Source organism: Equus asinus, chromosome 1, assembly GCF_041296235.1.
Source record: "Equus asinus isolate D_3611 breed Donkey chromosome 1, EquAss-T2T_v2, whole genome shotgun sequence".
NCBI classification, from domain to species: Eukaryota; Metazoa; Chordata; class Mammalia; order Perissodactyla; family Equidae; genus Equus; species Equus asinus.
This window is the reverse complement of record NC_091790.1, coordinates 140,811,973-140,826,457: the sequence shown is the minus strand read 5'-3', so window position 1 is coordinate 140,826,457 and position 14,485 is coordinate 140,811,973. Positions and strand designations below refer to the sequence as shown.

Sequence of the window (14,485 nt, the reverse complement as noted above, 5' to 3'; positions counted from 1 at the left end):
GCATGTGTGCAAAAATATATAAAAGAGTATTAATTGAAGCATTATTTGTAACAGGGAAAAATTGGAAACAACCTAAATGTCCATCATTAGGATAATGGATAAATTGTAGTATAGTTATTCAATGGAAGACTGTATAGCAGAGAAAATTAACCAACTAGAACTACGTGTATGTACACAGATAAATTTCAAATATAGAATTTTGAGATTTAAAATATAAATTGGATGCATAAATATATCACTTATTTGAAGTTTAAAATATTAAAAACAATATTGTGCATTGGTTTAGAATATATACAGATGTATTTGAAGCATAAAAACATGGATATGAATGATGAATATTAGTTTCAGAGAGAGATTTCCTGTCTCCTTGGGGGATGGGATTGGGTACGTCGGGAGTTTCACTGGTAAACTGCACTATTTCATTTTTATATGTGGTGGTATACAGGTGAGTGTTTGTCTTTTTCTGGATAAATTTTGTATGTCTGAAATGTTTCATTATAGCACTTTTAAAAAGAAAGCGTTCTGTTGATTTAAAAAAGCTTGAAAGCCAATGAGCTGGGAAAGGGGGTGCAAGAATGCTGACACTCAAAGTTACAAAGGCCTCCACGGAAGCCTCTGCAACCTTTCCAGGAGTGACCTTCTAAAGCCCATCTGCCTTCTGGAGTAGCGGTTCTCAAGCCTCAGCAAGCCTATGGCAAAATGCATATATCACCCCTGCCCCCATCCTTGATTCTCATTTAGTCGGTCTGAGGTTTTTATTAAGCATACCAGTGATTCTAGTGGGCGTGGTCAGGATACCTTTGAGAAAGATGCTGAACGTAAGCAAACCAAATCCCAGGAGCCCATGGTCCTTCAAAGTTTTGCCACAGACTCATTGCTAATAATGATCTAGTTAAGTAGGGATTGTGTATAGGATCCAAGCAGCATCGGTACTGTGACATCGCATACTCATTAGGGATTATTCCTGTTCCACGTGCTCCACATCAAGAAAACCCTTTAAACCTGTGCGAGTTTGGGATGGGAGTCGGGGGGCAGGAGAGATGTTAAGATATGGTGGGGAAAGTTAAAAACAAGTCCTGAAATGAAAACATTTTTATTTTTCAAATTAAGGAGGTAGTAAATTTAGATAAATAGACTCATGTTGCTACAGGTTATCAGAGATGGAACTAACAGTGTATGGGGAATTATATAAACAACTCCTTGGCATTAACTGGGGAGAGATGGTTTTATATCCTCTTTTCTTCCATTATTAAGATAAAACATGCTTTTAACATGTCAAAAAATATAGAAAAATATGGAGAAGATTATAAAAATCACCATTAATATCACAAATGATATAATAATTGTTTGTTATTTGTGAACTGGTTGATATTGTGTTCACAGAATGAAATAAGCCAAGGTGGGGGTATTTATACCACCAAAATAGGCAAATGCTGTAAACCAGCTCCCTCACTTCTACCCAAGATTCAGTAGTTAAACTTTGACTAGCAAAGCATTGAGTCCATCTGACATATATATTTTCCCTCCAATTTAGATATTGCTATAATGCAGTTTTGAAATTGCAAGCATATATCTGACCCAGAGATTATCCCAAGTTATCCTGAGAAATTTACAGGGACCCTTTCTCATATCACGTGCAGGGGGAGCAAGGACCTCAAGGTTTTCCAGGGCCAAAGGGCACAACAGGCCGTGGCCTCCCTGGCCAGAAGGTAAGTATTACGGGGCCTTTGAGAAATGCTTAGGTTTAGGATCTCAATAGCTTAACTTGAACTTTGGAGGAGCTCTCATATACTTGTGACTCTTCTCCTTACAGCTCTCAGAGGAAAAAAATCTATTTGAAAGTGAATCCTATGCATTTCCTTTCCTAACTACAAACATGCTTACTTTATAAAAATTTCGTTTTCTTCATTCTCAAAAGCCAGTTGATGAAGGAATAAATCCTTACAACATACCATGTAAAAGATACCAGATAACTCAGGTATAAAATTATATACTAGCTGAACTTCGTGAAGGCAGTGAACTGATCCAACGGTATTTCAAGGTCATTTCACCTGGAGATCTCTGGTCCATCATGATTAGATTATGACACCCTGCGGGGGTCGGGGGGATGTAAATAAAATGCCCCCCATTTTTTTTCTGATAGTATATTTGTATCAACAAGAGCCCCAGGTCTTCAAGAGACACTAGTTGCAAATAAATCAAATAATAAAATTTGGCTTTATTATTATTTGGCTTTATTATTCACATTCTCAACTTACCTTTTCACTATATGATAAAGGGAGAGCATGGAGAACGGGGCGATGTGGGAAAGAAAGGCGAGAGAGGGGAAATTGGAGAGCCCGGATCTCCAGGAAAACAGGCAAGAAGTGATTTTTAAAGTCTTACTGTAATTTTATACACTAACTAGTTCCAAATTATATTGACTGTTACTCTTCTTCCACTAAGTAGGGGTTACAAGGACCAAAAGGAGACCTAGGACTTACAGTGAGTATCAATCCTAGGGGGTAATTGAGGGTTGTGCCTGCAAAATTATTACATCCATGTGTTAGCTTTAGAAGTCTGAATTCTTTTGACGCAGAGCTTCAGTTGCTATGTAAATGCTAGCACTGTTCCGAGCCCAGTGTCGACTTAGATGCACGAGGTAATGGAATCTGAATGCGAGGGAGGAATCACACCAGGCAGCCCTTATCCGGCCTTGCGGCAGAGATGGGACTAATCCCCTCTTGTTAGTAGAAAATAAGAGACTGTGTCTCTGGATTCAAGGAGCTCACAGCCCAGTAGAGAAAAAGACAAGCAAATGGTGTTCACCTACAGTTTGATAAATGCTATGACAGAAGTGGATATGTGAGTCCAGAGCAGACACAAATGACGTATGATGATGTTTGGGGGCAAGATAGGCTTTTGTCTCTGGAGCAGAAGGTTTTTACCCAAGAGGCAGAGTACTTAGGAATGAGGATACCATTTTGCTGACATTGGCTTTCTAGATTCTAGAGAAAAGGGACTAGCAGAAAGGGAAGAATGAAAGAAAGGAGAATTTGCATTAAATGAAAATCTAGTATGTGACCCGCAGTGTGATAGGCTCCTTCACATCAGTACCACCCTTGCCTAGTAGTGCAGAGTACCCAGTGTGCTTCAGAAGCACCGCTCTGGACCTCCAGTCCTTCTCCACCTGCACCCCTTCCTCTAGGTGACGAGTCCTTCCGGCCAAGGGGAGTGATGACCCTGAGCACATGTCCTCTCTACACCACACTCTGGATACACAGGATCACAGGATTCCAGAATTGCCTGCCCAAGTGGCCCCAAGTTGGGAGAGCTGACCACACTGGCCTGTATGCATGGGCCCACCCATGAGGTGTCCAAGGGGCAGGTGTTTTCTGGGGATTTGGACAGAGCTTGAAGTGAGGACTGGGTTCACCACATGATGCTGGCAGTGTAGGACTGGTGGGGTTGGAGTGCAATGAGGAGACAGGCTGTAGGTTTCAGCTACCTCTTACCCAAGACCCCATATCAATCCACATGAGAGCTCCATGAGGTACGTAGTATGATCTCCACTTCAGTGAGGACATGCTAATTCAGACACAAAGCTTGAGCACTATGCCTGAAGTCATCTAGCTAGCAAGTAATAGAGCCCTTATAGCCCAGGTTGGCTTGTCTGATGCCAAATCCAGGTACTCCCCCATGAATGCTGTTCTTAGAAGGCCTCTTTCCTCATCCCACCCCTATCTCTCCCTGATCAAATATATTCCTAAATGCTGTCAGTCGCAGATTCATTCCAGACTAACAAACTTCTCTTTGAAGAGGCAAAGAGTTCAATGTTTTAATAATTCACCCTAAATTGCTTCAAAAAGACTGTTTCTCTTCCTGTCCCTTAAATGTTAGCACTTCTCAGTGTCTGCCCTCAATCTTCTCTTTTCTGCCTTCACACTCTCAGGGAGGGACAGCCATTAAAGGCACCGGGGATGTATAGTTTGAAAAGGCTAATTTAATATCACAGAAAAGTTGTATGGACAACAAAAAAATATTGTGTTTATATTATAAATATGGAAAAGGGTACGTGTAAGAAATGAGGGAGGGGGGCACACTGGTTGTAAAAAGACTGAGAAGCCTTGCTCCACGCAGCTTATCTGCCATCTCTGTTTCAACAGGCAACTGTATACTGGCATTTCTTAAATCTGCCTCCAGCTTGATCCACTCTCCTGAGCCCCAGACCTTACAGCCTACTGCCTACGGGACATCGCCAGCTGGATGTCCTGTAGATACATGAAACTAAGCCAGGCGCAAGCTGAACCCAGTGATCTTCATTAGCTCCCAACCTTCCTCCATGCTATTCCTCTATATCTCAGAGAGTGCACCATGATCATTTGCCTCCTCCTGGTCCTCCTAGAGACTCCTTCTTTCCCTCATCCTTTCTTACATTACTCACCAACCCTCTTCATCTCCCTCTGAAATGTCCCTCCAGGCCAGTCCTTCCTGTCCATCACTGCTACCACAGCTTTCTGGTGTCATTTTCTTCACTTGAACTATTTAGGAACCTCAAATCCCCCCATTGGCTGCCATGATCACCTTTCGTAATTAAAGTGTGATCAGATCTTTATCTGCTTAGGGACCATGTGTCTTCCCACCGCCCAGAATAAAGTCTACACTTTTCAACATGACACCAAGGCCTTCTAGAGTTCATCTCTCTTCCATATTTCCTCTCATTCTTTCTGCCACATACCGAGTCATAAGTTTACTCAAGGACTGTCATGCAGTGTGCTCTGTGTACTTTGTCCCTGCCTGGAACTCTCCTCCTCCTCCTCTACTCGCCTCACCCCAGTCTGGTCAGAATCTACCTCTCTGCACCACAGCCCCATCCCCACTCTCCCACCCCTGGAATTCCTGACAGACCAACATGGTTCCTTGGCTCCAGTATAACAGCATAACACTTACAAAAGTATTTGTTGATATGTCTATTTCTTGCTAGAATGTGAATCCTTTAAGGGGCATAAATTTGATGCTTTCATCATTGGCACCAAGTAGCCAAAGTAGTCATTCAGCAATTTTAGTGGAAAGGGTGAAACTATTCCAGTCACTTAAAAGCAAAGAATATAAGGAAAAGATTGACATATATGACTACTTAAAGCATTTTAGATTTGGTTATGCCATAAAAACACATTGAAAAGAATTAAAATACAACCTTGATATATAAATTGCCTTTATAAGCCAATAAAAGACAATCATTCTAATAGAAAAAATGGACAAAGGACATACAAAGACTATGAACAGGAGAACACAACTTGGAAACATGCATATAAAATAAAATTTACCCTTACAAGTAATTGACTAAGTGTAATTTAAAACAATGAGATATTTTATTCTTTCATATGGCAAAGATTATATAATAATAATAACCAGTATTGTGTGTCTAAAATAAAACAGATTTTCTTACATACTCCTGTTAGAGGTGTCAGTTACTGTAGCTTTTCTGATAGTGAGTTTGGCAGTCCACATCAAGAGCCTTAAAATGGCCATGCATTTGATTTCAGTAATTGTTTTTTAGAAGACTTAATAATATGGGAAATTAATTATGATATCACATGAAGTGAAAAACTATAAAACTTGGTGTATAGTATTTTCTCCACTTGTAAAAATATTAAACATAAATATAAGAATACATACATTTCCCCTTTCTAGATACATAATATAAATATATACATTTTCCCTTTCTAGACATATTCTAGTTTCAGATTTAATAAATACATCTCTAAATGTGGAAAAGCATGACAAAACCTGAAAAAAGGATGACTGTTGACTTCTCCATTTTGTATAATTTTATTAATATTGCATTGTGAGTTCTTTTTAAATAGCCACTTGAAATCGTTGGCTTTTACTCAATTTAAAGTAAAAAAAGAAAATTAAATGAAAATTCCCTGAATATTCTTCATAAATGCTTCCATTCAGCCACGTTACCAGCTGACACTTTCACTCCAATTCTGTCATAGAACTTCCTTTTAAAACCTTACTTTTGCAACTGTTAAATTTTGTCTTCTTAGATGAGATCCACTGCTCCTCCCTGTTGAGATTTTCTGGGCTTCTGTGTCTTTCATCTGTGAAGTTAATCACCTCTGTCAGCTTCCTGTCTTTGGCAAACGTAGAATCCTGCCTTCTCCAGTCTCATCCCAGTCATTTGTGAACATGCTACTCAGGGCAAGGCATTGGCAGATTTTCTTGTACTACCAGCTCCTCTCAGGCCCTTCTGATGGAGCTGATGAGCAGCAGGACCAGGAAGGAGCGTTCAGGAGCCCCGAGGCATTTCATGGAAGAGTCAAAGTGAGAGTATTAGGAAACCGGGGAAGGTCTTGGAAAATTGGGGAATGGCACTGAAAAAGAGGAGGGAACATAGCAGAGAATGAACTCTCTCTTGGCCTGTGGCCTGTCTTGGTTGCTCAGGACATGTGGGTTAAATGGTGTTAACTGAATGCATGCATTACCCACACCACTGTAGGCAGTACTTTGTGGGGCCAGATCCTGTGCTAAGAGCTCTGCATGCGTTACCTTGTTAAATCTGCACCACAACTCTGACACACAGACATTGTTAGGTCACCTAATGCCCAAGGTCACACAGCTGATACATGCCGGAGCCGCAATTTGAACTCCAAACGTCTGAGCTATTACGTTTCACAACTCAAACACATTTCAATTATGATATATTATAGCTAACTTTTAACCTCTGTGCTATGTATTTTATTTTCTTCAGTGGAAGGATTAAATCAAATGGCCCAATGTTGATTGTAATAAGACATATCTTTTATGACTATAGGAAAAAATATTATGGTCATACAATTAATACATTTTTTCTTTTTTCCTCCAGAAAGAAGAAATTATCAAACTTATTTTTGAAATATGTGGTAAGATTTAACTATTAAGAAAAAGTCATCGCTTTAAAGTCCCAACCCCACTAGGCTCTGTGTTGGTCAAGATAATGCGTTCACCCAGAAGACGTATATTATGGAGCTCATGGGAAAGTTTGAAGTGCGATTGAAAAGTCAATGGGAAACTGAAAGGAAGCAATGAGGGCTGTGGGAATCCTGATTTAAGAAAAGAAAATCATGTTCCCAGGGTGGTTAAAAAGCGTGAAGACACCGGCCTAGAGTCTGTCGGCAGCCAGGCCCTTTGCAAACACAGAGCTCATTTGTATTCAGTGACATTTACCTGAGCTTGGGAAGAAAAAAACAACAAAGGAAATAGCACCATAGGGGCCTAAGTGGTATTTGAGTCCAGGCTAGTGGCGCTTAAAATGTCTGTGTTTTTCCTGAAGCAAGAAGACTTTCGAATGGGATTTTGAGCACATTTCTAGAGTGCATTCCATTTCAAAGGCAGGAGGACAGAGTCAGGAGGTCATCTCGCTTCACAACTATGTCTAAATGCTTCTATGGCTAAATACATTAGACTTAAAATAGACTTACCAGAAAGAGGAAGTTGAGAAAGAGATTAGCCAAAAGGCAAGAGATTATTGAAATAATGAAGAGAAGGGAAACTCCTGAGTTTAAAATGGACAGAGGCAGAAATATCATTGCCCTTCTATACACAGAGCCCCAGAACTGGCTTGTCCTCAAGACTTCTAAACTTTAAGAACCAACCTGAAACTCTGTATGGTGACAGGCCAGCTTAGACATAGCTTTTGAGTTCTAGAAGCCTGGAAAAATGGTACCAATTTTCCTCATGATTTTTTGTGGTACCGTTATTGGGCAACATGATATGAATAACCCAATGGAACCCTGATCATTCTTATTGCCTGGTGACCCCGGCAACCGCTTTGAATGGTAAACCCTAAACAGATGTTGTTTATTGACCAGCATTCTCTGACATCATTATCCTCAAAAGGTTTCATAGTATGGATGGGCCTCCTTGATAAATGGGAGCCACCTTAGTTGTCACTGTAAGTGATTGGAGACATAAACTAGAGTAGCTAGGTGCAGCTATTCTTGTGTACAATTAAAGGCACTAACCTTCCTCACAATTAAGAAATTTCATCCTATTACTTTACCCATTGGCCATGCCAATGAGCAAATATCCATTTTCATATAAGGATATGGTTGAAGACGGAAATATTAGCTTTCGGATTCAGATTAAATACAAATGGTGGAATGACAAATTTAGGATAGTGGTTATCTCTTCAGGAGAGGGTGGTAAATGTAATCAGGAGGGCATACACAGGGGATGCCAACTCTTAAAAATGCGCTCATGTGTCGGTTAATGATGGGGATACATTGTAAAAGATGCATCATTAGGTGATTTCGTTGTTGTGCAAACATCATAGAGTGTACTTACACAAACCTAGATGATATAGCCTACTACATACCTAGGCCATATGGTACTAAATCTTCTGGGACCACCGCCTTTAATGATGTGGTCCATGGTTGGAAGAAATGGTGTAATGCAGCACGTGACTGTAGTTTAGTTTTTAATCTGCGAAATTGGCATATAGGTGCTTATTATTTTGTCATCTACAGTGTTTTGGGGTTTTTTTTGTAAGAAATTATTTTTGAAAAAGAGTCAGGTATAGAAACTAGAATGGAGACAGTTGTCAACTGTGTTCACAGTAACAGAAAAGGAAGGTAAGAATCCAGGTCTTGGGTTCATCCTTGCCTGTCTCTCCCTTCCCTCCACCAATCTGATGTTAATCAGTGATGTTTTGATTTTCATTCCTGCAATGTTTCTATCTCAACATTCATCTTTTAGGTTGTGGGCCCAAATGCAAAGAGACTCCGCTAGAGCTGCTGTTCGTGATTGACAGCTCAGAAAGTGTAGGGCCAGAGAACTTTCAGATCATCAAGAATTTTGTGAAGACCCTGACTGACCAGGTTGCTCTGGACCTTGACACAGCCCGCATAGGCATAATCAACTATAGCCATAAGGTGGAGATGGTGGCTCATTTGACACAGTTCTCCAGCAAGGACGACTTCAAGCTGGCAGTGGACAACATGCAGTATCTCGGGGAAGGTACCTACACAGCCACAGCTCTCCATGCAGCCAACCACATGTTCGAAGCTGCAAGGCCGGGTGTAAAGAAGGTGGCCTTGGTCATCACTGATGGGCAGACAGATACCCGAGATGAAAAGAATCTGACAGAGGTGGTGAAGAACGCCAGTGACGCCAGTGTGGAAATATTTGTGATTGGGGTGGTAAAGAGAAATGACCCCAACTTTGAAATGTTCCACAAAGAAATGAATCTAATTGCTACTGACCCAGATAGTGAGCACGTTTATCAATTTGATGACTTCATTACCCTACAAGGTAAGACTCAGCTCCAGGGGAAAGGAATTTACATTGTCCTTCCAAGTACCACATCACTGGATTATCCTGACCAAAAATGGAAATCAGGAGGCTAATGAGGCTTATGCACACTCTAGAAGGTAAAAACGTCTAGTATCATCCTGATTAGAGAGTACAATCTCGTCTTTATTCATTCATAATAAGTGCTGAGTTGGCCTTGAAATTGTTTAACTGGAGTATCTATAGTTGAAAGACATGAATGGAAAGAAAGAATAGGACTTGGGTGTGTTGCTGAGATTAGCTAATGTTCAGAAAGTTACCTAACTTGAATAAGAGACAAATCTAGCCAACAGCAAGGCAGAAAATAACCGTAGAATCAAAATGAGTTAAGAAGTACATGATGAATGGAAAAAAATTATACTGATCTAAAGAGATGAGAAACACAAGTAGCTGGAATTATTCTGTTGTATTCTCTGTTATACATTCTGTGTTCGTATGAAAATAGATAATGTTTTATTCTCTGTTTTTATGAAAGATAATGCAAAGTAAACATGTTGATGTCAGGAGTTTATCGTAAAGAACAACATTTTGAGTATACATCATACAGTCACTGCTAACCTGATGGCCTTCCCTATGCCATTTTACCCTTTCACATGAACTCATATTTCCTAATGAGACATTTTAAGGCCCTGACTCATCTATGATTGAAGTATAGTCAGTATTGCTTTACAATGAAACACATTCCAATTCTTTGGAAACTGATTAACTTATTCTGGCAGGGCCCACACCCAGCAAGCTTGTGAAATAAGTAAAATTCATGCTTAATATGGTTGCAGGCTTCAGTTTGGCTTCCTCCTTCCTCCTCCACCCATCTGAGAGTGGGGTCTGACGTGGCCTGGCACAGACCTTCCACGTTGCTCCAGGCTTACTCCCGGTACTAGCACAGCTGGCCCTAAGGATACCATACCATTCTCAGAACCTGTCCGTTTTCTATTTCCCCCTTTCTCCAGAACTTTCTAACCTAGGGTCCCATTTCCTTGACACCCTGCTGGGTGACTGGTGGGTTTATCTGATATATTCAATCCCACCGGGCTGTTAATGTGTTAGAATGGCCAGAAGTATTACATATTTCAGAGACGAGTTAGATTTTAATAATTGAAGAGCTTTATAATCTTAACCAAAGGAGTTAGTAATTTGTTCCAGCCAGGGAGGAATATATTTTTGGACTGGCTGGTCTTCTGCTAGTCCTAAAACCAGAGATAATTGCCTATTAAACTTATTATGGGGAAACTCGTTCCTTCCACAGCGTAGCTCACAGTTAACTGTCACTTTGGATAACAAACATTTAAGTCATTCTTTTGTCTATTTGGGCCATCATATATTATTCAATTCAATGCAATTATTTTAGATGGCCTCTTACAGATGATGTAAAAATGCCTTAAATCTTAGTTTACCTAGCAGTTGACTTCAAGTGATGGGAAAGTGTCTGCTTATTTTAAGGGGAGCACAGAAGTTCTCTTTAAACAGGTTTTGAGTAATGTTTCATTGCTCCTACATTCTTCCTTTTCTACTTCTCTTTTAAAAGACACCCTGAAGCAAAAATTGTTTAAAAAAAAATGTGAGGATTTTGATTCTTACCTCATTCAAGTTTTGGGTTCACCACTGCTTCAACCTGGTTTTGGGACGTCAGGGGAAGAACGCAGTGAATCTACTCCGGAGCCTCAGAGTGAAATTTCTGAGTCTGTAAGTAACTGTCTTGCTTAATTTGCAAGCTTAAAGTTGTGTATTCTGTCTGTTTTATGTCGAAGACCACCTTGCCCTGCACTGTCAAGAATCAGCTGAGGTATGTGTATTTTCAGGTCCTCGGCTCTAAATATTAGCACTTTGTCTCCAGATTTCTAGTTCTGAAATAGCTCTGGGGCATGCAAGCATGAATATGAGATTTTAAAATATTTCTATATTTTATAAGTAGTTATTTATTAAATGTTGCAAGTAATATTTTTATATATTACCTCTGCCACCACCAAAGTAATCCTATCCACTAGAACAGAATAGCACTACACTATTTGAATCATGCACTGGCCATGCTTTGTAGATCCTTTCATTCCTTTGAAATGAAGGTCACAGCTCTCCTTCATTTCTTTTTGCATACACTCCCCACTTTGCACCCTCTCAAGTTTCCTCAAAGTGCACACACACTCAGCCTGCTACTCTCCCACATTCCAGGCCACGCTCTTGCTTATTTAACGTCCACCTTCTGTACCCAGAGTGGGGACAGGGAAGGAGACTGTGCGCGCATATGGTACAAGGTGGATGCTTTGCTTCAGAGCGCCCCAATCATATGTGCATGAAAGACTACCTCCTGAATGTATCAAGACAAATGTGACTGTCCTCATAGCAAGCTTCTGGGCATGGACCTCAGCCAATCAGGTCACGAGCAACCATTAAGTTCTTTTAGGTGAAATTTGGATAGTCTCCCACAGTACGGTAAGAGAGTGCTGTAGTCCCCCCCGCCAAGTTACAACTAAGGCAGATCTAGGCTGATCTGTACTACACATATGGATGTTCTCAGCAAGCAGGCACATAGCAGTCGTGCCCCTATTCTGTAAGCTCAATGAAGTCCCCGTGCTGTCCTTTTGTGAAGTCTTCACGGGCATGAGAGATTCATTATGAGCAAGTGCAATAATATTTTAGCAGCAAGATTCAGCTAGTTGGACCTAAGTTGGACTAAGGCCCTAAGAAGCCTCCTGATCAGTAGTTAGACACAGGACCATTGAGAAATCAGGCCTAGGATGCCATTCCTAAGGGGACAGACTGTGAGACTCACTAGGTGTTCATGGGTTTCAAAAGAGGGCAGAAAAGTCTCTAATATATTTCTGCTTGATTAAATAGTATTTAATAGTATTTAATCAAGTAATAAACTTAATAAAGTAATAAATTTAATCAAATAATAAATAGTATTTAATCAACTATTTAGTCACTAACTGACTCTGAGATGGGCAATTCCAGTTAGGGCAACAGACTGCTCCTGGATTGCAGATTGAAATTAACACACACATTTATACCACGGGATCCATAACAGGGGTCAGCAAACTCTTTCTATAAAGGACCATATAGTAAATATTTTTGGTTTGGCAGGCCATTTGATCTCTGTTCCAATTACTCAACTCTGCCTTTGAAGTGCAAAAGCAGCCGTAGCCAATACTTAAGTGAATGAACATGGCTGTGTTCTGATAAAGCTTGTTTACAAAAACAGATGCAGACTAGGATTTGGCCCGCAGGAGTTTGCTAACCCTGGTCTTTACTGGGCATTTTAAAGTACATTACAGATAATAATGTATACAGTTTATCTCCTCTTGAGCATGGAATGCTCCTGGAGCCTTGCCTGCTTGTATAACTTATCACTATTTCCCTCTCCTGGTGAACCCATTTCCCTTTCTAAACACTTCATACACAAGAGCAAACTCAGGTTTCACCGAGCAAGTGGCACTTAAATTGAGCTCTCCTCATAACCAATGAATTCCAGTAGTATGTATTGGTCATTTACTACTGTGCTAGGTTGTGGCTCTTAAGACACAGTTCCTGCCCGAGAGAAATCCATGGTCTATCAGTGAGATGGATAAGTACAAGAAGTATTAAGAACTTTAGCAAAGCCATGGATGAAGCACAAGAAATGGTGCAATTAATTTCAGGGCAGAGTAATGGAAGGCTTTATAGAAAAGGTGGCATTTTAAGAATAAATATGAGTTTTTCAAGGCAAGAGTAGGGGCAATGATATTTCCAGCAGAGGGAACATATGGGCAAAGGGGGATTCCAAAGTACATGGCATTTCAAGAAATTAGGACAAGTTCAGTCTAACTGGAGCCTAAGGTGTGTGTGTGGCAGAATGGTGAGAGTTAAAGCTGGACAGATAATTTGAGGACTAAGTATAAATGGCTTTATGTGTCAAGCTCCATACAGGCAGCCACGAGAAAACAGAGGAGTTTTTAAAACAAGGGTCGTATGGTCATATTTGGTTCACAGGGGAAATAACCCTGGTTTCAGTGTGAAAGATAAATAGGAGGGGGAGGAGAGGAGACTGGAGGCTGGGATGCGAGGAGCCATAATCCAGGTAAGAGATAATGAGGCCTTACACTAAGGCAGGGGTGGTCAGAATGAAAGGAGGCATGGATTGGAAAGCCATTTCTGTGGCAGAATGAACAGGATTTAGTGATTTGATGAATTAGAGGTTGGGGTGGCGGGGTTTGAGGAGGACAGTTGGATTTCCGGTTTGGAGATGGGGTGAACTGAAACACCATCTACTGAGATGGAGAATACAGGAGGCAGAGCGGGGTATTTTTGGAGGAAAATAATGAGCTTAATTTGTACCAGGTAAAGTGGAGGTACCTAAGGGACATCCAAGGCACTTATGACAAAATGAGGAACAGCCAGACCCTATCCTCTGGTGTCATGACCCAAGAAGCTTGATGACCCTGAGAGATAAGTTTTGTTAATGGATTATGAAAGATGAAGCATTCTAGTAGCTGGGGAGGGGAGGCTATAAGAAGAGAACATCCAAAATAGTTTGGATTTATAACACTAAGAGTCACATAGAGGGGAACTGAGCATCAGCTAGGTCTCCATAGGGCGCCTCTAACTGAGATAGTGGGAGCTTGCAATGAACTTGAGCTTCTTGGACAGCCCTTCTTGTCTCTAGACCTTCTCACCCTGGCTCCCTTTGTATAAGCACCAAGGCAAGATTGAATTTTTAAACAATCAATGTTCCTAACAGATATTTAGTCTGAACAAACATACATGCATTTATATTCACATTTATATTGCTGTCATATGTACATATAATGTATACACACACATAAATACAAAAACATTCTTCTATATCTGTGCATGCACATCTGCCTTTTTCTAAAAGTAAAATTACAGTATCCAAACATCTAAAGCAAAATGAATCTGTCAAAACCTTTCAATTCTCAGATTGTTGCCAAGCCTTCCCCAGCAATACTGCAAAATGAGTAAGTGATGATGTCAGAAGTGCTGTCTTCCTTTCTGTGTCTCTATTTCCTTTCTCTGTTGGCTCTTCTGTCACTCTTTAAGACACCTAGCTCTTCCCTTCCTTCCTCTTCTTTCAAAATCCATTCTTAGGGAAAAATCTGATATCAGTTATTTACACTTTTATATGAAATCTAAGTCAATGGGTTTCTATCTCCAAGAAGGACTTACATTTAAGTATTTT

The 14,485-nt window shown here is 40.4% G+C and overlaps 1 protein-coding gene across 2 annotated transcripts in view; it reads left to right on the top strand.

The window, feature by feature from the left end:
* COL28A1 (collagen type XXVIII alpha 1 chain) overlaps nt 1–14,485 on the top strand; it is a 173,063-nt gene that overhangs the window by 147,498 nt on the left and 11,080 nt on the right. For both annotated transcript variants that reach the window (XM_014854385.3, XM_014854386.3), the window contains 6 exons: nt 1,641–1,709; nt 2,279–2,359; nt 2,449–2,484; nt 6,851–6,887; nt 8,722–9,276; nt 10,841–10,998. In XM_014854385.3, the coding sequence (XP_014709871.2) occupies nt 1,641–1,709; nt 2,279–2,359; nt 2,449–2,484; nt 6,851–6,887; nt 8,722–9,276; nt 10,841–10,998 (936 nt within the window). The remainder of the gene's footprint in view (nt 1–1,640; nt 1,710–2,278; nt 2,360–2,448; nt 2,485–6,850; nt 6,888–8,721; nt 9,277–10,840; nt 10,999–14,485) is intronic.